General features: G+C 49.0%; 1 protein-coding gene across 1 annotated transcript in view; it reads left to right on the forward strand.

Moving 5' to 3' along the window:
• Positions 1–26,878, forward strand: part of LOC149328904 (venom metalloproteinase antarease-like TserMP_B) — a 47,445-nt gene that overhangs the window by 16,322 nt on the left and 4,245 nt on the right. Inside the window, exons 5-7 of the mRNA XM_089559735.1 lie at positions 1,517–1,625; positions 19,159–19,326; positions 25,144–25,279. Coding sequence (XP_089415861.1) covers positions 1,517–1,625; positions 19,159–19,326; positions 25,144–25,279 — 413 coding nt within the window. The remainder of the gene's footprint in view (positions 1–1,516; positions 1,626–19,158; positions 19,327–25,143; positions 25,280–26,878) is intronic.

Raw genomic sequence — 26,878 nt, forward strand, 5'->3', positions numbered from 1 at the left:
ATAATCACAGCACGTTAGAATATTTCTGTTAATATTAAGTTGCTACATCCCCTCAAGGGCGAGCAGTCAGATTTCCGCGTACCTGTAGAAGACTGCGCCTCTGTTGACGATTTAAACTTTAAATGTATTGCAGCCCAATACCCCTATAACGAGACTTATGACTCGTAAAAAAGAGACATATTTAAAAACAAGATTGGTTCCCGTAAATAAACGCGAAGAGGGAAGCGTGGACCACTGATTTCTTCGATATTTTTCCCTGTAAATGGATGATTTCACTCAATAATTTCTTTAAACGAAGGGTAGCTGCCGAACATATACTTGATTATTCATCCGCGAGTGCTGGCATTTTGAAAATATACTCTAAGATTGTCTTTTTTCGAATGCTTTGGCTGTTTCCGTTTTACCTATTCCATGAGAGCTCTCGGCTTCACCAATATAATTTTTTATTCTATGCATTCTAAATTGTAATACTACTATTTTAAATTCCCTAAGTGACGTATCGGCATTGGGGAAAGGCATACTGCAGCGCTTTGGGTTATTTTATACCACCTGCGAGTTTTTAGTGCGCACGAACATTGCTTAGAACATGGGTGTCGGAATATTTTGCTTGCATGAAAATACTGCCGCGGTGGCCGGTACTGACGTCGGGTACTGACGTCAGGTTGAGCAGAGCAATACCAAAGCAGTTGAGCCACCGCGGGGGTTTATTCTAAAACGGCGCCAATGCACTACCGATGTTTTGAAGGCTATTTGACGAAGCGCGATTGCAAATGAGACTTCCATTTTTCTCAACGGTTGATATTTTTTACCTTGGCAATTGCGAATAACGAGTCATTAATCAATAACCTAAGAAAGCCACATGCCCAGATGTAAATGGTCGCTGGCACAGTGATACTTTTCATTTGAAAGGTGCTTGAAATGTCCCAGTATTAGTATATTTTCTCGCAGTTGTGACTGCAGTCCGGCGAACAGGAAAACAGCTAGAATCGCTTTTAAACGAAAAACTTTATTTGGGCTGACTTTCGCCCGCAAAGAACTTAATCACTCGATGGCGGCGTAGCACCAAGCGTGGTCGGCGGTCGTCGAACAGAACGCCCGCCGCTCTCGGCCCTGCTGTTTTTAAAGCTGAGAGCAAACATTCGAGATAAAGCTTCGAAAGATACACGAACACTCTGGGACAACGTAGAGTCGGCTCCGCCTCGATGCGATTGATCGAGATAACTCTAGGCGCGTCTTGCTTCGAAAACAAAGTGCCGGCAGCTGTGAAGAATGAACAAGCAAACATTCGCGGCAATATAAATTTAGCCTTTGATCTAGGCCATCACACGAGATATTTCATAGAGATCCCTCCCAAAAACACCTTCACTTTGGTTTGTTTTGGAAAAATGCAGCAGTTATTAGGCTCTGCAGGTTTCTGCTTCAGAATCATTTCGAAAAGCTTAAAGAATACAAGTACTCTATTGTGCAAACACCGAGTGAATTCCATCCATGACGAATATACGGAAACACTTTCCAGGTATCGCTTTTCTTGGTGGAGTATGCACCGAAGCAAAGGTTGGAGTTGGTGAAGACGAGCCTTACGCCTTCGACGGGGTGCACATGATGGCTCACGAGATAGGACATCTGTAAGTTTCAACGGGAGCGCAGGTTGGACAAAAATGCATTTTTCTGTGACGGGCGTAATGCTAAAAGATTGGGTTTATTTTTAATACTCAACTGATTATCTTGTTCTAGAGAACAACACATCTATTTCAAAGCATCAGGGAAGTGGGCGTAATATTATGGAAAAATAATTGTTAGAGATATTCTAGCCACTTCAAATGGTGCAGTTGCTGCGAGTGAGTTGAATGATAAACGCTTTCTGTTCTATCGTATTTTATAGGTCACCTTTCAAAGATAGCAATGGTTTTAGATCTATCGAAAGTAGTTACACGCCTGGTTGGCAATATCCAGTTGTCAAGGCAGGCAGGCGTTCACTAAAGGCGATGCTCTAGTGGTGGGTACAATAAAGAGCAGTATAGGGCAGCGGCTTCCATCTTAACTGTGCTACTTAGTATAGTACGTTGAGTGCTCTTGGCTGTCTCCCTTGCCCTATATAAACATAGCACACAGCATTCCCATTAAGATGTACCTCCCGCCTTTTGTTGCAGCAGCCCTTAGACACCATTGATTTAGCGGCATGTTATTCCCATCCCGAGAACAAGCAGCTCGCGTCTCGTGAACATCAGGTGTGCAATCGGATCGCAAATAGAAAAAGGCATATCTGTGGTACTAAGTGTAAAATAACAATTTTAGAAAATACACAAAAAATAATAGCGTTGAGCATCAGGCCTTTATTCTTCCTGGTCAAAAGAACATGAATCAATACTGCGAAAAGAATGTTGGCAATTCTGTTTTGAAGAATGGAAGAGTACCTGGAAGGGTCCAACTATTTCTTCAAGGAATAGCGTAATTATATGCAGTCAATACATGATACTTCCTCTAAAACAAAATTCCTAATTTAAAAAAGAGCTTGAAAAGGAAGAATAGTTTCCTTGACCTAATGCGTAATACACCGGACAACAGCCTATATATGAGTAATTAATTCGCTCGGGTAATGAACAAACACGCGACTTTGGTTGTAAAACAATAGGAGCATGTTTTTTTCCGTCACTTTAAATATTGTTACGTGGCAGGAGGCGTTCACACCACGTAGAACACTGGTGCACTCACGCTGAACACACAACACAAGCACAGGGCACACCGGATGCCAAAACACAGGCCACTGCACAGGATTTGGAGCCCGAGCACGCGCCATGCGCCCTCTCACTTCGTCTGCCTCATCTTCGCTGAGTCGACCCGTAGCATGACCCCCGGGCGCAAAAGCACCGTCGCGGTGCAGCTCAGCGAGTGAAGTGCACTCGGGGAAGGCAGGCTCAATCTCGTATGTGACGGCTGTGACTTGGCGCAGCACACGATACGGGCCCACATAACGAGAAAGAAGCTTTTCCGAGAGCCCTACACGGCGAGAAGGCACCCAGAGCAACAAGGGACCCAGGCAAGAAGGCACTGTCTAGGTGGCGGTGGTTATAGTGTTCTTGCTGAGAAGCTTGGGAGGCTTGCAAGCGGGAACGGTCGACTTGGCGAGCATGGTCGGCATAGGCAATGGCTTCACGGGCGTATTCAGAAAGTGGGGGAGGATATGTTCGATACAATGTGTCAAGCGGCAGTTGAGGCTCACGGCCGTACAAGAGGTAAAACGGAGAGTAGCCGGCAGTGTCGTGGCGGGATGAGTTATATGCAAACGTAACGTATGGGAGTGCGACGTCCCAGTCTCGGTGATCCGAGGAGACGTACACGGCGAGCATGTCGGTAAGCGTAAGATTGAGTCGCTCAGTGAGGCCATTAGTTTGGGGGTGGTAAGCGGTCGTCAACTTGTGCTTAGTTGAGCACGCGCGAAGAATGTCGTTTCCCACTGCTGAAAGGAAGGTGCGGCCACGGTCAGTGAGCAGTTGGTGGGTGCTCCATGATGAAGAATGACGCCCTGAAGAAGAAAGTCGGCGACATCAGCGGCAGTACACGTGGGGAGCGCACGCGTTATCGTGCACCGGGTGGCATAACCTGTGGCTACTGCAACCAATCTGTTCCCAGAAGTGGACTCAGGAAATGGGCTTAGAAGGTCCAAGCAGACACGGTAGAACGGCTCCGGATGGATGTCAATGGTCTGATGAAATCCAGGGGGAGCAGATGCAGGGCGCTTGCGACGCTGACACTCATCGTAAGCACCAACGTAACGGCGCACTGAACGGTAGAGGCCAGGCCAGAAGAACCGACGACGGATGAGGTCGTACGTGCGAGTAACGCCTAGATGGCCAGCAGTCGGGAGGTCATGGAGGTCGTGGAGAACGACGGTTCGTAAGTGCTTCGGGACGATGAGGAGAAGGTCAGGACCAGTTGGTTGAAGATTCCGGCGGTATAAAATACCATCAATGAGAGCAAAGCGGTTCAATGAAGGGTCGGTTTGGGCGGACGTTAGGCGATCGATGATGGAGAGAAGCTCCGCATCCCGACGCTGTTCTTCGCCGATAGTTGTAAACGGTGATAGAGGGAACAGGTCGATGGCGCTTGCGCTCGTCGCAGTATTAGTGGGGGCAACAGGGTAACGAGAGAGGCAGTCGGCATCATTGTGCAAACGGCCAGACTTGTAGATCACAGCGTAGTCATATTGTCACCGAAGCAACAAGACGATCTTCGAGCACCTCGAATGCCCAAGGCTTGGCAAGTCCCAGCTTAAACAGTACGGCCCCTGTACGGCGCCACTGATTGGTTCGGACGGTGGCATTGCTCCCCCTTTCTGAAGGGCACCGACTCGGTGCCGCAGCAATGAGCAGCACGAAGAGAAGGGACGCTGCATGTGTCCGGCGGCAGGTGTAGACACGCCTGAAGCGCTAGCGGGCGTGGTATGGCTTCATCCGTGCGACATGGACAACTTTGGAGGTCGGCCGTCTGGAGGAGCGAACTGTTTCTTGAGGAAGAACTTCATAGTTCACCTCACTTACTTGGCGGAGTACCTCGTAGGGGCTGAAATATCGGCGCAGAAGCTTTTCGGAGCGTCCACGCATGCGGATTGGGCTCCAAACCCAGACTTGTTCGCCGGGCCGGTAACTAACAGCTCTGTGGCGGAGGTTATACCGGCGAGCGTCGTGGGATTGCTGGTGCCGGATACGCTGTCGAGCGAGTTGGTGGGTGGCCTCGGCGTGACGAACGAAATGGTCAGCATCCACAACAGTTGAGGTAGTACTAGTCGGAAGCAACATTGCTTCCAGCATGGTGGTGGCTTCGCGACCATGCACTAAACGAAATGGAGTGAAACGCGTCGTTTCTTGTAGTGCAGTGTTATAGGCGAAAGTGACGTAAGGGAGTATGGCATCCCAGTTCCGGGGGTCTGCGTCAACATACATGGAGATCATGCCGGCGATCGTCTTGTTGAGCCGTTCGGTGAGTCCGTTCGTTTGAGGGTGGTAAGCGGTTGTTTTTCGGTGACTTGTGCCGCTAAGGCGCATAACCTCCTGTGTGAGGGCCGAGGTGAACGCCGTTCCCCTGTCAGTTATAACGACGATTGAGGCACCATGACGAAGCACAATGTTTTGAACGAAAAAGTTCGCAATTTCGTCAGCGGTACCACGGGGGAGAGCTTTAGTTTCACAGTACCGGATGAGGTAGTCGATGGCCACCACAATGTAGCGGTTACCCAGCGAGGACTGCGGAAAGGGTCCGAGTAAGTCCATGCCGAATTGGTGGGAGGGGACTTTTGGCGGATCAATGGGCTATAGTAATCCGGCTGGCTTAGTCGGTGGCGTCTTGCGACGTTGGCACTAACGCTGTACAACTGCAGCAACCCTGGGCCAGTAGTACTTTTGGCGTATCCGCGCCAAAGTGCGAGAAAAACCCAGGTGACCAGAAGATGAGTCATCATGGCACGCGTGCAGGACTTCTTCGAGCAAAGCCGCAGGTACTACGAGCATATAGACAGCTTCCGTCTGGCGGTAGTTTTTCTTATACAGAACGCAATCGCGCAAACAGAATGACGACAGACCACGTGAGAAGAGTCGCGGGGGCGAATCTGCACTTCCTTCAAGATACTCAATGAGAGGCCGTAGTTCACTATCGTCTCTTTGGTGTTGAGTGAGGACGGACGTGGAGATGGCGCCGAGAATCGTCGTCGGGATCAGCTCGGTTGTCCTCGACAGGGGCACGAGACAGACAGTCGGCATCACTGTGCTTCCTACCGGACTTATAAACGATGGTGACATCGAACTCTTGAAGACGAAGGCTCCAGCGTGCAAGCCGCCCCGAGGGATCTTTCAGGTTCGCTAGCCAACACAGCGAATGGTGATCACTGACAACTCTAAATGGGCGGCCGTTTAAATATGGGCGAAATTTGGTCACTGCAAACACAATTGCCAGGCATCCTTTTTCAGTAGTGGAATAGTTCGCCTCCGAGCGTGACAAGGTGCGGCTTGCGTACGCGACTACGCGTTCGAGACCATCCTGCCACTGCACAAGGACCGCACCGAGGCCGATGTCACCCAGACTTCGCGCACTTTTAGTGGGAAGCTCCCAGACACCCTTAGAGCGTGTGGGGGTAGCGGTCTCGGACTCAAAGGAGATGCCCTCGACTCAGCGTGGCAAGCTCAGCGGAGACCAGCTACCAAGTGACAAGAGGTTTTTGGGCGTTCGGTGCCCAGCTTTCGCTGGTCGCAAGCCAGAGAATGGGTCGGAGCCAAAGGTTCACAAAACAAAACAAAGTTTACACAGCAATTGAGACGATACAGAGGGTTTCACAAACACTAGTACAAAGACAAAGTGATTAGCAACACAATGCAACTCGTGCAAAGTTAACTCGAGAGAGAATACAATACAAAGGCAATATTGCACCTAAAGTGCACTAACACACGAGAGAGAGGTAAACAAACAAAACACAATTTGTTCACCGGGCACTGCGGCAGTCCGACGACCAGAGTTCCGCGACGATGCCGTCCCGCAGACAGGCGAACGTTGCCTCGTTGGTCCGATGCTGGCCGAGTGGTGTTTTCCCCGGGAGTCGAACGGGCGCGCTTCGATGAAGCTTAAACGGCGGTCCGGACTGACTGATAGCGGTCAACGTCCTTCTTTATAGGCTCGCTCTCCCGTCTGTTTGTTGTTCGCGCCCGAGTAGGCGCGCACATACACGCAGCATTGGCAGTGCTGTCTCCCTTTCCTCTTCTCACCGGCCGCGCGTCCCCATTGGTCAGAGGTCGGGCGTCGCATCTCGAAGTTTCGAGCGTGTTCTTGAGCGGCGCCGACGCAGACGGGCGAGGAGGACGTGTCTTAGTGCACGCACGGCTACGCCCTTTCCCCCCCCCCCGTCAGCCGTAGAACCGACTCGTCTGTTCCAGAGAATTCGGCGTGGATGACTCATTCCTTCGGCGCACGCCATGGCGGTGGAGAGAGAGGCACGCGCTCGGCGGGGCTTTCTCTCTCTCCCGTTGGGCTCGCGCCGGCTAGACGCCGTGCGCGCGGCGGTTTTTCTTTGTTTGTTTCTAAAATTCGCCGAATTTTGTGACAGCCGATGTTGCTGGCATCTGTGTGTAGTTCAGTGTCGGCTGACTCGTCGAAGTGGCCAAGGATGGGCGACCTTTGCAGGCGAGTGCGGAGGTCTTCGAAGGCCTGTTGTTGCTCTTGGCCCCAGAAGAACGGTTCGGCATCTTGCGTGAGGCGGATGAGGGGCTCAGCGTTCTCGGAGAAGTTCTGCACAAAACGCCGATAATAGGCGCAAAGACCGTGAAAGCGGCACACACTGCGTTTATCCGTTGGCACGGGAAAAGCAGCGCCAGCGGCCGTCTTATCGGTGTCAGGGCTAACTCCCTTAACGCTCACGATGTGACCCAAAAACTTCAGCTTCTGGAAGGCGAAGTGACTTTTCGGGCTTGATGGAAAGACGGGCTGAACGAATGGCGGCAAACACAGCCCGCAGGCGCCTCAGGTGCTCTGCGAACGTGGCGGTGAAGATGACAACGTCATCCAGGTAGACGAGGCAGGACTGCCATTTTAGATCGGCAAGCACGGTGTCCATCATCCGCTGGAAGGTGGCAGGAGCCGAGCACAGGATGAAAGGGAGCACCCGGAATTCGTACAGACCACCCGGTGTAATAAATGCGGTCTTTTCCCAGTCGCGTTCGTCCACCTCGATTTGCCAATAGCCACTGCGTAGATCTAGTGACGAGAAGTACGTGGCGTGGCGTAGCCGGTCGAGGGAGTCATCAATGCGCGGCAGAGGACAAACGTTTTTTTTTGGTGACTGTTTAGACGCCTGTAATCAACACAGAACCGTAGGGTTCCATACTTCTTCGCCACTAGAACAACAGGCGATGCCCATGGGCTCGTCGATGGCTGTATCCCGTCGTCCTGGAGCATTTCTTGAACTTGTCGGCGAATGGCAGCACGTTCCTTCGAAGAGATTCGATAAGGCGGCTGGCATAACGGTCGCTGGTTTGCGTCAACTATAATGCGATGGTTTGTGAGTGGAGTGTGCCTAACCTTAGAGGTCGAGGCGAAACAGTCGCGGAACGATTCGATAATGCTCTCTAGGCAGCGTTTCTGATTAGACGGGAGGTTCTGGTTCACGTCGGTTTTTATGGGAGTGGTCGGTGCCTCCACTGATGTCGGGATTTCGGACAACGCGTGCTGTCCCGAGAATTTAGCAAGTTGTTCGAAATACGCAAGAGCTGTTTTACCAGGCAAACACTGAGGTTCAGAACCAAAATTGATCACCAGAAGTTCCGCTCGCCCACTGTTCAATTCAATAATTCCACGAGCTACACAGATTTGCCGACCAAGGAGCAGCAAGGTGTTGGTTTCAGCGATGCCACGAGTGCTGGGGCTGTTATCGCACTCTACAGTAACAAACATGCTGGATCTTGACGGGATTAGTACCTGGTCGTCAGAGAGGCATAGTTTAGCCCTGCGTGGCTCGGTATCGTCGTCGACAGGGCCTTGGGTGGAAAACGACACGATTAGATCCTGTAGATTTATAACGGCACCGTACTCTTGAAGAAAATATAAACCGAGTATGAGGTCCTTGGAGCACTCGGGTAACACAGGAAAGCAATCAGGGAAAGTAATTCCGCGGATCTGGATTCGCGAAGTGCAGACACCGATCGGAGTTACGACGTAACCACCAGCTGTCCGGTCCACGGCCCAGACCAAGGGGTCAGTACCTTCCTCGGGGCCGTGGATAACCGACTGCTCATTACAGAAAAATCGGCGCCGGTATCCACCAGTGCAGTAACGTCGTGGTTGTCAGCGGATACCGGAATTTCGGCAGAAAGCAGTCGGTCGCAGCGCGTCGTTGAGGTCGTCGGGTCAGGTCGTCGTCGGTCGGAGCGTCGCGGCGAATCTTCAAATGGAGGCTCTTGACACGGTGCAGTAGCGGCGGCCCCACCCCCGGAGGACGCCGTCTTCAGTTTTCCCCGATGCGGAGACGCACCTCTGAACTGGTCAGAGGACGATGGGCGGCCGTGCGAAGAGAACCGCCTTCGGGATGGCGATCGGGACTGGCGCCGCTGCGGGGTCGAGGACTGCACGTTATCAGCCAGGTACAGCTCATATACCGTGGTCTTTCACCGTAGCGCGGTCGAGGTGCGTCAGGTGAAAACCCCCTTAAACCCATTCTGCGGTAGGGGCACTGGCGGAGGATGTGGCCGGGCTCCCCGCAGTGGTAACAGAGCGGCCGTTTGTTTGTCGTACGCCACACGTGCGCTTTGCTCATGGGGGGCCTGTACTCCTGCGGCACAGATGGTACTGCTGCGCTCGGGTACAGCAGAGATGCAACTGGCATGGGAACGACGGGGGAAAAGGCTTGCCTCGCTGGCCCAGGACTTCGTTGTGCCTCGCTGTACGTCATAACAGAGGGCGCCGGGTGTGGAGCTTAGGGCGGCTGCACAGCTCGTCGAATTTCATCGCGGACCACGTCCGTTACGGCAGCTACACTGGCCTGTGGAGCTTCCAAGCGAAGTTTCGCCAATTCCTCGCGTACAACGCATCTTACAAGCTCCCGAAGCTCCTCGGCGGGCAGCGGCGTAGGCATGTACTGGGAAGCGGTTGCTACAGTAGCCTCACGTCCGTAGTGCGCGCCCCGTTCCTGCAGTGAACGCTCGATACTCGTTGCTTCCCTTGTGAAATCTGCCACTGTTCTTGGCGGGTCACGGACCAGTCCGGCTTACAGCTGCTCTTTTACTCCGCGCATTAGGTGGCGCACCTTCTTGGCCTCTGGCATAGCAGGGTCGGCCCGATTGAACAGTCGCGTCAGGTTCTCGATGAACATCGCGACGCTCTCGTTTGATTACTGTGACCTCGATTGCAGGGCGATTTCAGCCTTTTCTTTTCTTTCGCTGGTGGTAAACGTCGCTAAAAAAAAAACTCCGCGTGTCGATGGAATTGCATAACCAGGCTTGGAGTGCGGCCTGATATCGGTGACCAGAACCGACAACGCACTTCCTCACCAGAACAGGATTTGGCCACCCTGGTGTAGTACTTGGCCACAACCTTCTATGAACAAACCAATTAACCCTCGGCCCTCAGTCCCCAGCGGCTGCGGAGCAACTGACCAAGGCGGCGGTCAGATCTGTGACGCAGCGGAGGGTGCTAAGAATCTCTGGCTCCGGACAGGCCGCCATTGGAAACTGAACCTGGCAACGTTTAACGCAAGAACCTTATCAAGTGAGGCTAGCTTAGCAGTGCTATTGGAGGGATTAGCCGGTATGTAATGGGATGTAACAAGTGAAGGCGGGCTAGTTGGTGGTTGACAATGGAGTGCATATTGCAACCGCGCAAAACGACGAGGGACGCGTCTTGTCCTGTGCTTTCCTCTCTTCGTCCCTCGTCATTTTGCGCGGTTGCAATATGCACTCCATTAAATGGGATGTCATAGGGCTTAGTGAGGTGAGGAGGACACATGAGGCGTATACAGTACTAAAGGGCGGGCATGTACTGTGCTATCGTGGATTAGCAGATAGGCGAGAACTAGGTGTGGGATTCCTCATTAATCAGGATGTAGCTGGCAACATCGAGGAGTTCTACAGTATTAACGAGAGAGTGGCAGCTATCGTAATCAGGTTTAATAAGAGGTACAAGCTGAAGGTGGTGCAGGCCTATGCGCCTACATCAAGCCATGATGACCAGATAGTTGAAAGCTTCTATGAGGATGTGGAATCGGCAATGACCAAAGTAAAATCGCAGTACACTGTACTGATGGGCGACTTTAATGCAAAGGTAGGTAAAAAGCAGGCTGGAGACAAGGCGGTAGGTGACTATGGCATAGGTTCTAGGAACAGTAGGGGAGAGTTATTAGTAGAGTTCGCAGATAGAAATAATTTACAGATTATGAATACCTTCTTCCGCAAACGAGCAAACAGGAAGTGGACGTGGAAGAGCCCCAATGGTGAGACTAAAAATGAAATAGACTTCATACTGTGTGCACACCCTGGCATCGTAGAGGATGTGGAGATCCTCGGTAAGGTCCGTTGTAGCGACCACAGAATGGTAAGGTCTCGTATTAGCAGATTTGAAGAGGAAACGGAGAAAACTGGTGAAGCGAAAGGCTATTAACGAGTTAGCATTAAGAGGGAAGGTAGAGGAATTCAGAATGTCGCTGTAAAACAGATTTTCCGCTTTAACTGAAGAAGACGACTGTAATGTTGAAACAATGAATGATAATCTTACAGCTACTGTTACAGAGTGCGCCGCAGAAGTTGGTGGTAGGATGGTTTGACAGGATACCAGCAAGCTATCTCAGGAGACTAAAGATCTGATTAAGAAACGCCAAACTATGAGGACGTCTAACTCAACAGACAGGATAGAACTAGCAGAACTATCGAAGTTAATAAATAAGCGCATGGTAGCCGACATAAGAAAGTTTAACATGGAGAAAATCGAGCATGCTCTAAGGAACGGAGGTAGCCTAAAATCAGTGAGGAGAAAATTGGGCATAGGTAAAAACCAGATGTATGCGTTAAAAGGCAAACAGGGCAATGTCATCAGGAATATGGATAAGATAGTTGTATTAGCCGAAGAGTTCTACACAAATCTATACAGTAGGAGAATGTAATCATCAAGTTACTGAGGGAAGCAGTCGAGCACAGCAATGGGACATCCTGCCAGTAACGAAAGAGGAAGTAAAGAAAGCCTTAGCCATGCAAAGAGGGAAAGCAGCTGGTGAGGATCAGGTAACAGCAGATTTGTTGAAGGACAGAGGAGAGATTGTGCTACAAAAACTAGCCACCATTTATACGCAATGCCTTGTGACCTCGACAGTACCAGAAGCTTGGAAGAACGCTAACATTATCTTAATTCATAAGAAAGGAGACGTCAAGGACGTGAAGAATTACAGACTAATCAGCTTATTGTCCGTTGCCTACAAGGTATTTACTCAGGTAATCGCTATTAGAACCAGGACAACCTTGGACTTTAGTCAACCAAATGATCAGGCAGGCTTTCGTAAAGGATACTCGACAATAGATCACATTCACACTATCAATCAGGTGATAGAGAAATGCGCAGAATATAACCAACCCCTATATATAGCCTTCATTGATTACTAGAAAGCATATGACTCAGTGGAAACCTCAGCTGTCATGCAGGCATTGCGGAATCAGGGTGTAGAAGAGTGTTATGTGAAAATATTGGAAGATATTTATAACGATTGCACAGCTACTATAGTTCTCCATAAAGTCAGCAATAAAATTCCAATACGGAAAGGTGTCAGGCAGGGAGACACGATCTCGCCAATGCTCTTCACTGCCTGCTTACAGGAGGTATTCCGGGGACTGGAATGGGAACAGTTGGGGATAAGAGTTAATGGAGAATACCTGAGTAATTTACGATTCGCTGATGACATTGCCTTGCTAAGCCACTCAGGACAAGAACTGCAAAGCATGATCAATCAGTTAGACAGACAGAGCAGAAATGTGGGGCTAATAATTAACATGCAGAAAACCAAAGTAATGTTCAACAGCCTAGCAAGGGAACAGCAGTTCGCAATTGGTAGCGAGGTGCTGGAAGAAGTAAGAGAATATGTCTACTTAGGGCAGGCAGTGACCGCAGATCCGGATCATGAGAGGGAAATAACTAGAAGAATAAGAATGCGGTGGAGCGCATATGGCAGGTTCTCTCAGATCATGAATGGTAGCTTACCAATATCCCTGAAGAGAAAAGTATACAACAACTGTATCCTACCGGTACTCACCTATGGGGAAGAAACGTGGAGGCTCACAAAGAGGGTTCAGCTTAAGTTAAGAACAACGCAGCGAGCTATGGAAACGAAAATGATAGGTGTAACGTTAAGAGATCGGAAGAGGGCGGAGTGGGTGAGGGAACAAACGCGGGTTAATGACATCTTAGTTGAAATCAAGAGGAAGAAATGGGCTTGGGCAGGGCATGTAATGCGAAGGCAAGATAACCGCAGGTCCTTAAGGGTAACGGAGTGAATTCCAAGAGAAAGCAAACGTAGCAGGGTACGGCAGAAAGTTAGGTGGGCGGATGAGATTAAGAAGTTTGCGGGGATACAGTGGCGGCAACTGACAAAGGACAGGGTTAATTGGAGAGACATGGAAGAGGCCTTTGCCCTGCAGTGGGTGTAGTCAGGCCGATGATGAAACTTCGCTAGCAGTACTCGTCGAAACACTTCCCAGGTGGTAAAGGAGGCTTCGTGATTTTCGAACCATGTTTTGGATGAATCCTGCAGCACAAAGTAGACGTTGCATAATTGGCGCTCGCCGTCCCATTCGTTGAAGCCCGCCACTCGGTCAAAGCTAGGCAACCAGTCTTCTACGTCCTCGAACCTGTCCCCGTGGAACAGCGGCGGCGACCGAGGTGCGTGAAGGACGAATGGCGGGCATTCCCGGAATGCTGAGTTGTCTGGCTAGCCACGGCTGATGTCATTGCTCTTACCGCTCTTACCGGCGCTGTCAGTTGGCTGAACTCCGGTTGTAGGCCCCGCAGACGGCTGCTCGCTTTGTGGACGGCTGTTGTGTCCACGCTTGGAGAACAGGTGTCGAGAGTGTCCTCGCAATCCAGCACCTCCACCACCTCCACCTCCACGCCCCCCAGCACCTCCACCAAATATATCACCGACAAACGGGTGAAGAAATAGCCCAGGTTATAATTAGACGAGGTGGGCGCGCCAGCCAGCAGGCAGCTCGAGCGAGGAAGAAGACGATCTTCGAACACCTCGAATGCCCAAGGCTTGGCAAGTCCCAGCTTAAACAGTTCGGCCGCGGTACGGCGTCACTGATTGGTTCGGACGGTGGCAACATTCTTGGAGTCGTAGCGGCCAACGACCGAGGCGACCGATAGGATCCTTAGAGAAGAAAGCCAGCACAGTGCGGGATGATCTGTCACAACTGTGAATGGCCTGCCGTATAGGTAGGGTCGAAATTTGCCAACAGCCCAGACGAGGGCGAAGTAGTCTCTTTCGGTAATGGAGTAGTTCTTCTCGGAAGGGGATAGGAGGCGGATAGCATAGGCAATTACACAAAGTGTGCCGGATTGACGCTGGGAAAGGATTGCTCCGATGCTATGGCCACTAGCATCAGTACGGACTTCCGTAGGAGCTGACACATCAAAGTGTGCCAAGACCGGTGCAGTGGTAAGCTTTCTTATAAGGTGGGCAAAGGCTTGTTCTTGGGAGGAGCCCCAGGAAAAACTGACATCCTTTTTAAGATCGGTGAGCGGCTCAGCAATGTCTAAAATCTTGAATGAATCTACGAAAGTAAGAACAAAGACCCAAAAACATTCGGACGTCATTGCTCGAACGGGGTACTGGGAAGTCCTTTACTGCTCGGATCTTGTCTGGATCGGGACGAACCCCCGTAGCATCGACGACATGGCCTAGTATATTGAGCTGACGACGCGCGAAACGGCATTTTGAAGAGTTGAGCTGTAGCGCAGCATGGCTGAAGAGGGAAAGAACTTGTGAGAGGTGGCCCATGTGGGACGAAAACAAGGTAAAAAGCACAATTACATCGTCTAAATCGCACAGGCAAGTGGACCAATTAAATCCTTGGAGCAAGGAGTCTATCATGCGCTCGAAAGTGCTGGGGCGTTACATAAGCGGAAAGGCATAACCTTAAACTGCTATAAACCATCAGGAGTAATAAACTCAGTCTCCTCCCGGTCCTGGTCATCCACAGCAATTTGTAAATAGCCAGATCGTAGGTCTATGGAGGAGAAGAATTTCGCTCCGTAGAAGCAGTCTATGGCATCGTCGATTCGAGGAAGCGGCTCGACATCTTTTTTAGTGATCTTATTCAGGTAACGGTAATCCACACAGAAGCGCCACGAGCCATCTTTCTTCTTGAGCAAGACGACGGGCGAAGCCCAAAGACTGTGAGAGGGCTCAATGATGTTCTTCTCCAGCATTTTTGCCACTTCCGCCTGGATTACCTGTCGTTCTGCATGGGAGACCCGGTATGGTCGGCGGCGGATAGGAGGAGCGTCGCCGGTGTCGATGCGGTGTGTAACGGTAAGAGCTTGGCCGAGGGCGCTGTTATGGTGGTCGAAGATGTCGGAATACGACTCGAGAAGCGCACGCAGCTGGCAAGATTGGGCAGGAGCAAATCGGAAGGCATCATTGCCGTGATCGCGTCAGTTGAAGTAGGATCGTGAACACGGTCTGCAGGAGCTGATGCATGGGCAGTGTCCAATGGGGCAACTTGGCAGGAGCCAATAGGTGAGAACGTTGCCACGCATATGCCAGGTGGAAGGACTTGGGTTGAATAACTGAAATTGATTAACGGTAGTGACACACTGTTTCCCCTGATTGTAGCGACAGTATGGGGCAGTGCAACCTTGCGGTGCATCAAGACATCTCAAATAGGGGCGACTAAGTAGTCACCATCGGCGACTGATGAGGTAAGACGTAGGGTAACGAATAAGGCGGCTAGTGAGCGAACGATCCGGGTGACTGTGTCGGTGATGTTGAGAGGCGAAGTGGGAGGTGGGCTAGTTAGTAGCTGCTGCAAAACACAAGAAGATGTGGCGGCTGTATGGGGAAGTCGTTGAAACTGTCGAAATATGCGCCGGCTTTTTACTTGCTCGAAGAGATGGCATTCCTTAATAAGGACATCCACAGTATCACAGCCTTCGCAGAGAAGCAAATGGAAAGCGTCGTCCGCGATCTGTTTTAGGACGTGGCCCACCTTTTTTGATTCCGACATGGAGTTGTCAACCTGGTGGCATAAGGCAAGGACGTCTTGAATGTAGGTGATGTAACTTTCACTGGAGGACTGAGCACGCGACTCAAGGTGTTTTTGGGCTGCGAGCTTCGAAGCATCTGGAGGTCTGAAGAGAGCGCGAAGCTTTTGTTGGATATGTCCCAACTTGTTAATTCGTCCTCATGGGTGTCGTACCAGTGCCTCGCTGTCCCAGGCAAATAGAAAATGACGTTTGCCAGCATGACGGTGGGGTCCCACCTGTTACGGGTGCTAACACGTTTGTACATCGAGATCCATCTGTCGACGTTTAGTTGAGGCATCGGAAAAGATGTCGGGGTCACGGGGATGACCCATGACCATGAATGTAGTGGCAGTGGGACTTTGCGAGTCGCCGGGCTGCGTCATTGTAGCGGTCCCGGTGTAGCGACCACTAGGAAGCTCCGTGAAGGGGTAAGCCAGAACGAGAGGATGGGGAAAGTCCTCACCTCCACCAAGATGTTACGTGACAGGAGGCGTTCACACCACGTAGAACACTGGTGCACTCACGCTGAACACAACACAAGCACAGGGCGCACCGGATGCCAAAACGCAGGCCACTGCAGAGGATTCGGAGACCGATCACGCGCCAAGCGCCCTCTCACTTCGTCTGCCTCATCTTTGCTGAGTCGACCCGTAGGAATATGCATGGTGTTTTTTGGGCACACAGTCTGCAGTTCATGGTAATGAATGCTAGACGCCGCCGTTTTCTGCATAAAGACAGCTACGCAGTAAATCACACTGTAGTGAATGTCAGCATTGCTGTAGCTCACCCTCTGGACGGAAAAGAATACTGGGGTTACATGAGCAGAACGAGGAGAAGCCAAGCCTGGACGCAAATAGTTTCACCCATTTCATCTCTCTTAATATTGGTTCTGGCAAATTGTGCTTGGGCTTCGCTCTAGATGCTTCAATGCACAGTGAACTGTTTGCTCTCCCGTAGGAAGGAAATATGGGCAGTCCTACAAGGGATACGTGCGAGATTGCGGTAAAAGTTGTTGACTAAGTCTCGAGCAGGGAAGCCGTGGGGAAGAGGGCGTATAGTTTATTCATGGGAGTGAGATTGGGCGAAGTGTGTAATTTTTGTTCCAGCCTACAGCTTTCCTCATTTTTACCGCTACAAAATTTTTCACCCTGTGTAACGAAAAAATAACGAAATTTTCGCAGGCTTTTTTTGCAAAGAAATTTCAATAAAACTTTTTTTTAGGCTAGTTGATGCATTTTCAATTGAAGAAAATGAGCCGGGCCAAACCACGCAGACACAGACAAAGAAAGGAGCTTTTGTCACCGCATGTTCTCCTTTCTTCGTCTCTGTTTGCATGCTGTGGCGCTGCTACTTTTCTTTGATTTTAGAAAGAAAGGACGTTCATAAGCGTATAGACAGAACAGACATAACTGTGTTTAGGCATAAGGCAGCCAACGGAAACAAAGTATACCGTTCAAAACTACAACGCATGAACGAATGCTTGACAAACCAGCGAAAATGTGCCTCCTTGGTGGCAATACCAATGCTGACTCTCTGAGCCCATGCGCCTTAGTTAAGGCATAATTAGCATGCGGCGGCTCCTTCGATGCTCAGGGCAACAAATAGCTGACGACAGCTACCACTGAAAACACTAGGCCACCTTAGCGGTAAGAGTGGGAAGTCCCGGGCTTGGAGTGCCCGTCGTCACACTTGCTGGCACGTACAATGTCGGCAAACAGAGGACTGAGCTAAAAACCGTCATCACCATCATCATCATCATCAGCCTGACTACACCCACAGCAGGGCAAAGGCCACTCCCATGTCTCTCCAATTAACCCTGTCCTTCGTCTGTTGCCGCCACTGTATCCCCGCAAACTTCTTAATCTCATCCGCCCACCTAACTTTCTGCCGTCCCCTGCTACGTTTGCTTTCGCTTGGAATCCACTCCGTTACCCTTAACGACCAGCGGTTATCTTGCCTTCGCATTACATGCCCTGCCCAACCCCATTTCTTCCTCTTGATCTCAACTAAGATGTCATTAACCCGCGTTTGTTTCCTCACCCACTCCGCCCTCTTCCGATCTCTTAACATTACACCTATCATTTTCCTTTCCACAGCTCGCTGCGTTGTTCTTAACTTTAGCTGAACACTGTTTGTTAGCCTCCACGTTTCTCCCCCATAGGTGAGTACCGGTAGGATACACCTGTTGTATACTTTTCTCTTCAGGGATATTGGTAAGCTACCATTCATGATTCGAGAGAACCTGCCATATGCGCTCCACCCCATTCTTATTCTTCTAGTTATTTGCCTCTCATGATCCGGATCTGCGGTCACTACCTGCCATAAGTAGACATATTCTCTTACTACTTCCAGCACCTCACTATCAATTGCGAACTGCTGTTCCCTTGCTAGGCTGTTGAACATTACTTTGGTTTTCTGCATGTTAATTCTTAGCCCCACCGTTCTGCTTTGCCTGTCTAACTGATTGATCATGCTTTGCAGTTCTTGTCCTGAGTGGCTTAGCAAGGCAATGTCATCAGCGAATCTCAAATTGCTCAGGTATTCTCCATTAACTCTTGTCCCCAACTGTTCCCATTCCAGTCTCCGGAATAACCCCCCCCCCCCCCCCCCGGTATTCCGGAGTCCTGGAATACCGGTAGTTTTTTTTAGGTCCTGTAAGCCAATGCTCTTCACTGCATCCTTACAGGAGCTAAAAATAACTACCGATAAACCCTGCTCTCCCAAGAAGCCTACGTAAGATAACGTAATCGAAATGCACCTCTTGAAATCGACTAAGGAGAAGAAGGAATTGATCTGGATGTTAAAGGCGACGCCTCATGGCATCAGTAAAAAATGGCTTGGTTTGATTGAGAGTCCTATCATGAATTGGTATACCTTAGCGAACACCGTTTGCAGCGGCCGCCCTGTTCGCGCCTGGTAAGAAAACAAAAAAATGGTTTGATTTCTAATCGCATTTAGTTCTGTGTTTTATGAAATGCAAAGAAGCACATAAATATTGGTCTCAAGCAGCTACAAATGGCAACCCAAAATCGGGCACTTCAGAGTTTCTGGATGATATTCTCTGTGACTTTTGGTGGATTACAAACCGCCTCCTGGGGCCGGAAACTGCAAAATTGCAGTGACCGCGAATGCTACAAGTGATGCAACTACAGTGATAGCAGGAATAGACTAGTAGGATATATACGCTTACGGCTTTGATTCAGGACCTATTCATGAGGTTTACGGAAATTCAAAACGATGCATACATTATTTCTCGAAAAGTACAGAAAACGCTGAACGCAGCTCTTTGTGTCCGTGCTGTACTGCTACCTTTTGTCGGAGCTCTCACGGGTCATTCATTGACCAGTAGGAGCCGCTAGTTTTGCTTGACTTGTTAAGCGAACAGTTTCCCATCATGTCTTCTAGATTGGGGGCGGATCACGACAATGCCAGCGGAAGCCTTAATATCTTGGGCTACCCGGGAGCGGAACGCTGTTCTTGGAAGGACGGATTCCTAATGTCCTACCACGACCACCCCAGGAATAGATACAGGCTATCAAACTGCTCCAAGGAACAAATACAATTCATGTATAAGTAAGAAATATTTCATTATGTGTTTTTGAACGTTGACAGTTACTGTCTGGATTGAAGTTTGTGCAAAACGGGTCTTCTTCGTTTCATGCCTTGTGCCAGCATGATTTCGCAGTTCCCAATCGAAATTTTCTGATGTATACAGAGCCAACTGTAACCAGATCTAGTGTCGCGTACAGTAGTCAAAATATCTTCTGATGTGTTCTATATGTGGAGGCACAACTCTTTGTTCGGTAGTTCTCTGAGCAGATCTCAGGAGCCTGGTTTAATGTTGCTGTCGACGTGAGTTTCCTTCAGGTGTTTCCACCTTCTTGAAGGCTGCTGTGTGCCTACCACCCATGGCGCTCTAGCCTCTGATTTGTGCTGATCTCTGCACTTCGGTTTCATACGCTTCCGTTACCCGACTTTTTCGAAGTTCGTTGTCCAAAGCGCAGCTGGAGCCAGGTAATCGCTGAACGACAACACAACAGGCATATTCTCAGTACTTTGTACATTTGGCTCGAGAAAAATTAATGAACACTTGTAGAGCAACCCCCCCCCCCCCCCCCCCCCAACAACTCTATCTCAAAAGGAACTGCTGTATGTCTTAGCAACATATTCATCGAACTTAACTTCCAATTTCTAAGGAATCATCTGTATCAGAAGTGTGCAGGTAGTGAGCATTAAATGAGTTTGCGCTCATACACGAAAAAAGGCCGTGCATAAGCAGAAATTCTCTATGAATCTTAAAATACTCGTGCTGGTGCTTTCTCCAGAGGCACGGCACAAAGTCCCAGTCTAAATGTAGAAATCGGCATTAAACCAATGTTTTGCTTAATCTACTACCAAAGGAGGTTGGGTTGATCTCTTAACTACGGGCTGCGCCCCCCCGGTGCCCGTGGTGGTGAATTCAACTGTCCGCTTGTGAAGCATCATGCCGCGCTTGGCGCTTTCTATGTTGCAGTTTTTATAATAGAAGCTCTAGAAGCAAAAATATATATTGAAATTTACCACAGAACAGGCGGGAAGAGCTGCCGTTGATTCGTCTTCTTGGGCGCCGTCCTCAGTCCACGCCGCTGGCGGCCGTGATGCGACAGGCACGACGATTTGCTTATGATGGTTTTATCAGCTGAGCGTCGAACAGCGGAGTCTCCTAAGAAGACGAGGTGTAGTGAAATATGAGGGATGGGCGCAATGTAGACGGGTAAGCCAATTCTGAGCGGTAAAGTGTGCATCGAGGGTGTTCACATCTCTGGCGTCTATCAGAACACCGAAGGGGAAGGAAAGCTGTTTGTGAAAGGGGTTGGGGTAGGGGTGCTCGCCGCTTACGTCCCGCCGTTGCTTCGATGTTGTTTTTAAGTGAGGGAAAGGAGAAAAGGGGGCCGGGCTCTGCTTTGTGCACGTTTGTGTTCTGTGTCTGTAGGTGTAAAGATCTGCAATGCTGCCATCTGCGCTGCTCGCGGTGGGGTGGCCTATTAAGGTGTTGTAACCTCGATCAGCAAAGGATAGCCTGTCCGACGGCACCATCCCAGTTGGTAGGGCTCGGAATGTTGCTGCTCGTCTCAGCACATGAGCGCTCTCGCTGCTAGGGGCTGTAGTGGGGCGGGATGTGCTTTTCGCGAAAGCTCGGGGTGCCATTTGCGTGTAGGTTGAGGTCGTATAGGCTCGCGGGACTGTCGAGTTCTCCTGGTGGGCGCATTGTTGTCTTTAATGGATGGTGTGGAATCGGATGCGCTGAATATACAGGGAGTTTCACGTAACTTGAACCAAACATATAAAAATAGTGGCTCACAAGAGCTGGGCGAAAACAGCGACATATTGCGTCCTGTAATGTGGCGCTCCTCAGAGTATTTTTAAACTCTGCTTAAATAATTAATTTGCTGAGATTAATTATACAAATTTGCTATTAGTCACTTTGAAGTCACGTGCCTTCCCTTAAATTGTAGAAGGGGTTAATAAACAACCGAGCCAGTTTTTTTCAGCAACGTATCTCCTACATGGTCATTTTTTTCGGCGTTTAAAGAAAGCCCGCGAATTATAAAAAAAAAGCCACGTCATTGCCCCCATGCGGTACCATATACCAGCGCTCCCAACCGTGTTTTGAACGAACGAAAGGTGTGCGCTGACCGTGCCCAAGTGAGCGGCCACCGCTCAGTTTGACAGACTACGAAATGATAAAAAAAAACGGAGGCTACCTTGAAATAAGCCGCTACACTGCTTTCACTTTCTTTTTTGTTTTCCTGTGCGATGGTACAACACCAGCTCTGTCTGAATTGGCTGTCAGTGGCCTGCCTAGGACTTATCGCGGATCGGTTGGATCGGTTGGATCGGTTGGATCGGTTGTTTTGTAACCCCCTCTAGAGCTTAATGAAACGCACGCGACCGTTAGCGAATAATAAAATTTTGCGTATCTAATCTTAGCAAACTAGCTAATTAAGCGCAATTTAAAAAAATACTGTGAGGAGAACCACATAATGGAAACAAAATGAATTTTGTTTCAATCAGCTCTGGGGTGCGACTTTTTTTAATCCTTGGTTCAAGTTATATGAAACGCACTGTATATGAAACTACGTAGTATGGCAACATCTTCCACCATACTGCTTCAGCTTTTCCCTCTAAAGGAGCCAGTGGTTCTGGTGGATCCATTGACTTGCATGAGGACTAACCTCAACAGCGGGAATGTCGGGCGATTGCTGGCAACGCAGGCGCAGTAACCTCGTCGGTCGTTTCCTTACTGACAATGCGGAGCCTGAACTTTGTCCCTCTGCGTTCCGCTTCATAGCAGCGACTCCATCTATATTTTGGCTCGGAAGAAAGAGATGGAAAGCAGAGAAGTGCAAGGAGTGCACTCCCTCTCACGACATACCATTCGGGACACTAAATCGAGGAATGGGTTAGTGGATTAGAACGAAGAAAGACTGGCCGGGGCGAAAGAACGGAGTAAGTGATACGCAGAACCCGGCCTAATCAAACAGTGCTGGAAGAATGCTGGAACCCACGAGGGGCGATCGATAGAAGCGGGTAGCTGTGTTTGCCTCGCTGAGGAACTGCACCAGAGCTTGCACTGCATGGCGATAGGGGGCCGGGGTCCTTTAGGGATAAGTAGTCCCTCTGTTGTTACAGAAGGGGACCGAAGCTCTCCCTAACCTTGGCGGAGCGAAACATGTGTACTAAAGATGGACGCAAGCGGAGCAAGTGTTCCATGGTTCTCAGGCTACCGCAATCACTGCGCAGGGCATCACTTTGCCACAATAAGTGACGTTCTGCTGTTCATACAGATCCGAATCGCAGTCCGAGGAGAAGAGTTCGAGAATAAAAACCGAACTCCCAGAGAATGATTGAATGAGGAGGTTTTGCTTCCGCCAATTGAGGCCTCGGATGCCGGAGAGCGATAATGCGGCAAATAGTAAGTCGTGGAGGTTTGTAGGCCGTGACCACATTTGTCAAAGGCAGTCTCGTTGTGTCGGTTCCGGGGTCCCCACCACAGCTGCCGGATTTTGTCTCTACGGGCCAGTTGATTGGCTGCAGGGAGGGGGGCGAGGGCCTCCGCCATCTTGACCTCCTTGCCGGCCCGCGCCAGTTATGATGCCCGCTTTCTAGGAGGCTCACAAGCAATCCCGTCGCAGGTTAAGCTCCACTTACCAATTTTAACGGGTGTGCTTTTAGACACCAGTGTGGTGCGTCCTTGTTCTCAGCAGCTTCCTCTGTACCCCTGTGCTGCTACTGAGCTTCGCAGTGGCGAAAATAGACGCCTGCCAAGGCGCTGGCCAATTTTCCTCCTCTCTGGCAAGTAAAGGTTTCCAGCGGACATTTTTTGTCGCCCGGTTCCGACCCGCGCATTGCCGGCGCACGCCTTTATATGCGGACACACCACGTCTCGCGAGAAGTGGCGTTGTACATGCGCCCAGCCTTCACACCGCCAGCTTAGCGCGAAGTTTTAAATCCGATTTCCCCGTCTACGCTTGAACTCCACAGCCATGCTGTTCAATCGATCTTCCGATTCTGAATTACTTCTTGAAAGGGTTCCGACGGTGGTTTAGTGCACCTCGGCCCTGCGGTGTGTCTGCGACAGCTTTCGGTACTTATTTTGTGGACCTTATACTGTGGTTGTCGCAGTTGTAGTATTCGGCTCCGAAGTGGGAAGTAATCGAGTCTCGCTCTGAGGGCCGCAGCCTGAGTGGAAGTGTCAAGCGTTTTGACGCCTCGGATCTTCTCAAGCTTCTGCTGCTCCAGCTGCATCTCGTGAGTGTTCTGCAGCCAATGGTGCCGAGACCAGTGTCATTCCATCTCCGCAGCCATGGAGCGTAGTGTACTCAGATGGATCGCTTAGATCTATGGCCTATCCTCTCCCCCTTTTCATGTCATGCCTCTTCCCGTCCCTCTCCCACTTCCTCTTTTCTGTTCTTTTCATTCTCCTTCCCCTGCATAGGATCTCTGCGGTGACCAATTTTAAGGAGGCCATTACTGGGCTGCGCGATTCCTGAGTAGCTTCCCGCATCTCAAGCTCATTCAGTAATAATCCGATTTTTTTTTCACAGGCACAAGCGTGTTATGTGCGCCCTTGGCTCGCTTGCCGGCTGCCTCGGGGCTGAAGATCGTAAAGTAGGAGGGAAGACACTGAATTACTACATGATATAAGCGCTGCAAAAGCGGAGTTTGCTATCAAGCCGTTGAACGACTTGGAGCGTCACTGCTAGGGAGCAGAACGTCAGGTTCAGATGGCGGGGGAGTTCGCAACCAGTTATTGTAAAAGCGCAAGATCAATTTTCCCAAATTTGCTTTGAATCTACGTCTTGGCTTGGGTGCTGCAAGCGAGTAGCGGCGGCGGCCATGCGCGCGCAGGGAGAAAAAACTATCTTGTTTTCCTCACATGTTACTGAGTCCTTCACACCGAAATGCGCGCCCTACCAGGCAGCTGAAAGCTGCTAGTAGTTCTATTTTACCTGAACAGATATGTGCAGGAAAAGTAAGCGAAAATGTAAAGTTGGCACCAGGCAGTTTTTTCTCTGGGACGATAAAGCAAATAGTAATAAGGCTAACTTGCAGGTTTGCACACATAATATAACATAACGAATAAAAAAAGAGACGAAATATGATTACTATCAAGTTAGATGTTTTCACAGAGTTCAAATGTGGGCTCATAGCGCAAATTTTTCGACCTATACGAGTCACATACCGAAATGATTTGCCAGCGTTAGTTAAGAAATTTGAGGTATTTGGAATGAAATCGAACCTGTGAACTTTGAGCATCAAGTCAGACACGCGCCACTCGGCTATCTAGTTTATTTAGGGGTGGTATTTAATACAGTGATGACATGTTCTATATATGTGAAATATGCACAAACCATGAAGAGAACAATGGAAAATCAACAGAATGCATTATACACACATCTAAATATCCAAGCGCTAAAAAAGACGCAATGCAGAGCATATCTAGGCACGTTTTTCCGGCTTGCTTTATTTGAGGTTTTGGGAGCCTTGCCCAACAGTGTCCGTATCTCTGAAGTGATACACAAAAAGACCCCAGAATGCAGAAAGGAGGCATTTCCGCTATCTCGTCCTATATTTCGAACTGTGCCTAATTTTCCCTCGAATTTCTCTGCTCACGCCAAATATAGTGCTTTGGTTACTTATGTAAATGGCGCGTGCCCTCAGAAGCCACTGTGTTTTTTTCCTATCGCGAATGAAAAATTGGTGTTTTCGTAGAGATTAACGCAATACATTTGCTAACGTTTGTTAGGCTGTGCTCTGTTACACTGCCTCTTACAATCGCTATTACAACCACTGTTATTGGCACTGATTGTTATGATTAGTTAACAGTGTTTGCCATTCATTTTGCAGAAATATGTCGAGATCTTGCATTGAAGTGAAAGAAAAAGTAAACCATACCAGAGAAATATATCCTGGCCAGAATATGACAAGGAAAAGATTTTGTGAAATGCTCTACAGAGGAACCACCGGCGTAAAGCCACAATCCGTACGTTCTATATGAAACTCTTGCTGTGCCTAACACCATGCTTTTTCTCATGTAACATTCACAATGCCGAAAATTTAAACACAGCTACAGTGCTTTAGGACTTGAGTGAGAGCCTTTTGTAAGATTGAATGTCTTGAAGAAACGTGAAAAAAGGCGATAAGCGAACTGTCGATTTTTAACCTTCCTGTCCTCGTTAAGAGTCCGAAGAAGTTAAGAAAAGTTATGAGACCGGAAGCGGGCAGAAGGAGAGGAGATAGAAGAGGAAAGGCAGGGAAGTTAATCGAAAGCGGGCAGAGTGGCTCAGAGAACGCTTCCTATCAGCTTTCCAATATTCAAACTTTTTTGTCAAAGAAGGTTGGCCATAAAAGGACAGAGTATGATTAAATGGAATATTTCCTGGTTACGTCTCTACTGGCAGCGATCATAGCAGAACACGTTATACTGTCCCGAATTGAGCATCATCGCCCGTCTTTGTGCTGGAGAGCTCGCGCCGAGCCGTACATTGCGCAGCGACGGTCAACTTCAAAAATTTTTCACTTTTTACAAGAAAAACTGTTCTGCTGAAACTACACAGGCTTCATTAATATCAGCAGGGCTATGAAATGAGTGGCATCTCTTATTTTCACATCGCACACCAGTGCGTGCAATCGGCGGCAGGATATAGTGAAAAACGGTGAATTTCTCTTATATTTAATCTGTTTTGGAAATTTGATATGCCCTACATCGGAAGCCAAATTTTTTCTTCTGCGTTGCTCTGCATCTCTTAAATGCCACAAATTGTATTGAAAGCCTGCAAATCATTCTCATTTTTCCAGAAAATGTCAAATATATAGCATCATATTTTAGATATAAAAGAAGTATTCAAAAAGCAACAAAGCGAGAATTATTCCGTGCCTTATTTGGCGCTGCGGTGCAACATGTGTAGGTGTAGGAAATAATATAGCTGCAGCGATGCGTCGAACGCTTCATTTTCTAGAAAATTTTTACTCGTTTATCCCGAAATGCAAAAAAAAATTTCACCAAAAAATTTCAAGAATACCATTCTTTGTAGAGCACAGCCCGATTTGTTTAGCCTAAGTATTATTTTCCAACAAACATCTGAGGTTACTTTTTCTTAAGGATGTTTATAACGTTTCAACTTAGAGCTTGCTTGATAAGTGAATGTTTCAGAGTGAGAAAAATACTCTCTTCAAAAAAAAAGCTAATCTTCGAAGATAATATTTTTTTCCACACATCTGAATCCCAATTCTCTTCAGGCTGTTTATAACGTTTGAACTTACAACTCGCTTCTCAAGCGATTGTTTCAACTTGAGTCCAATACTCTCTTTAATAAACGTATCTGCCTAGATTTCATTTTGCTGCAAACAACTCACCCTACTTTTTTAAAGGCTTTTTATAACATTCGGACTTACAGCTTGCTTCTGAAGCGATTGTTTCAAAGTGTGCAAACTGCTCTCTTTAAAAACGTTTCTGTCTATATATTATTTTTCTGCTACGATTTCAGCCGACTTTTTTCCAAGATTATTTATAACGTTTCAACTCACAGCATACTTCTGAACCGAATGTTTGAAAGTGAGCAAAATACTATCTTTAAAAACT

The sequence above is a fragment of the Amblyomma mixtum genome, chromosome 9 (assembly GCF_055824585.1).
Source record: "Amblyomma mixtum isolate Tamu chromosome 9, ASM5582458v1, whole genome shotgun sequence".
Taxonomy (NCBI): domain Eukaryota; kingdom Metazoa; phylum Arthropoda; class Arachnida; order Ixodida; family Ixodidae; genus Amblyomma; species Amblyomma mixtum.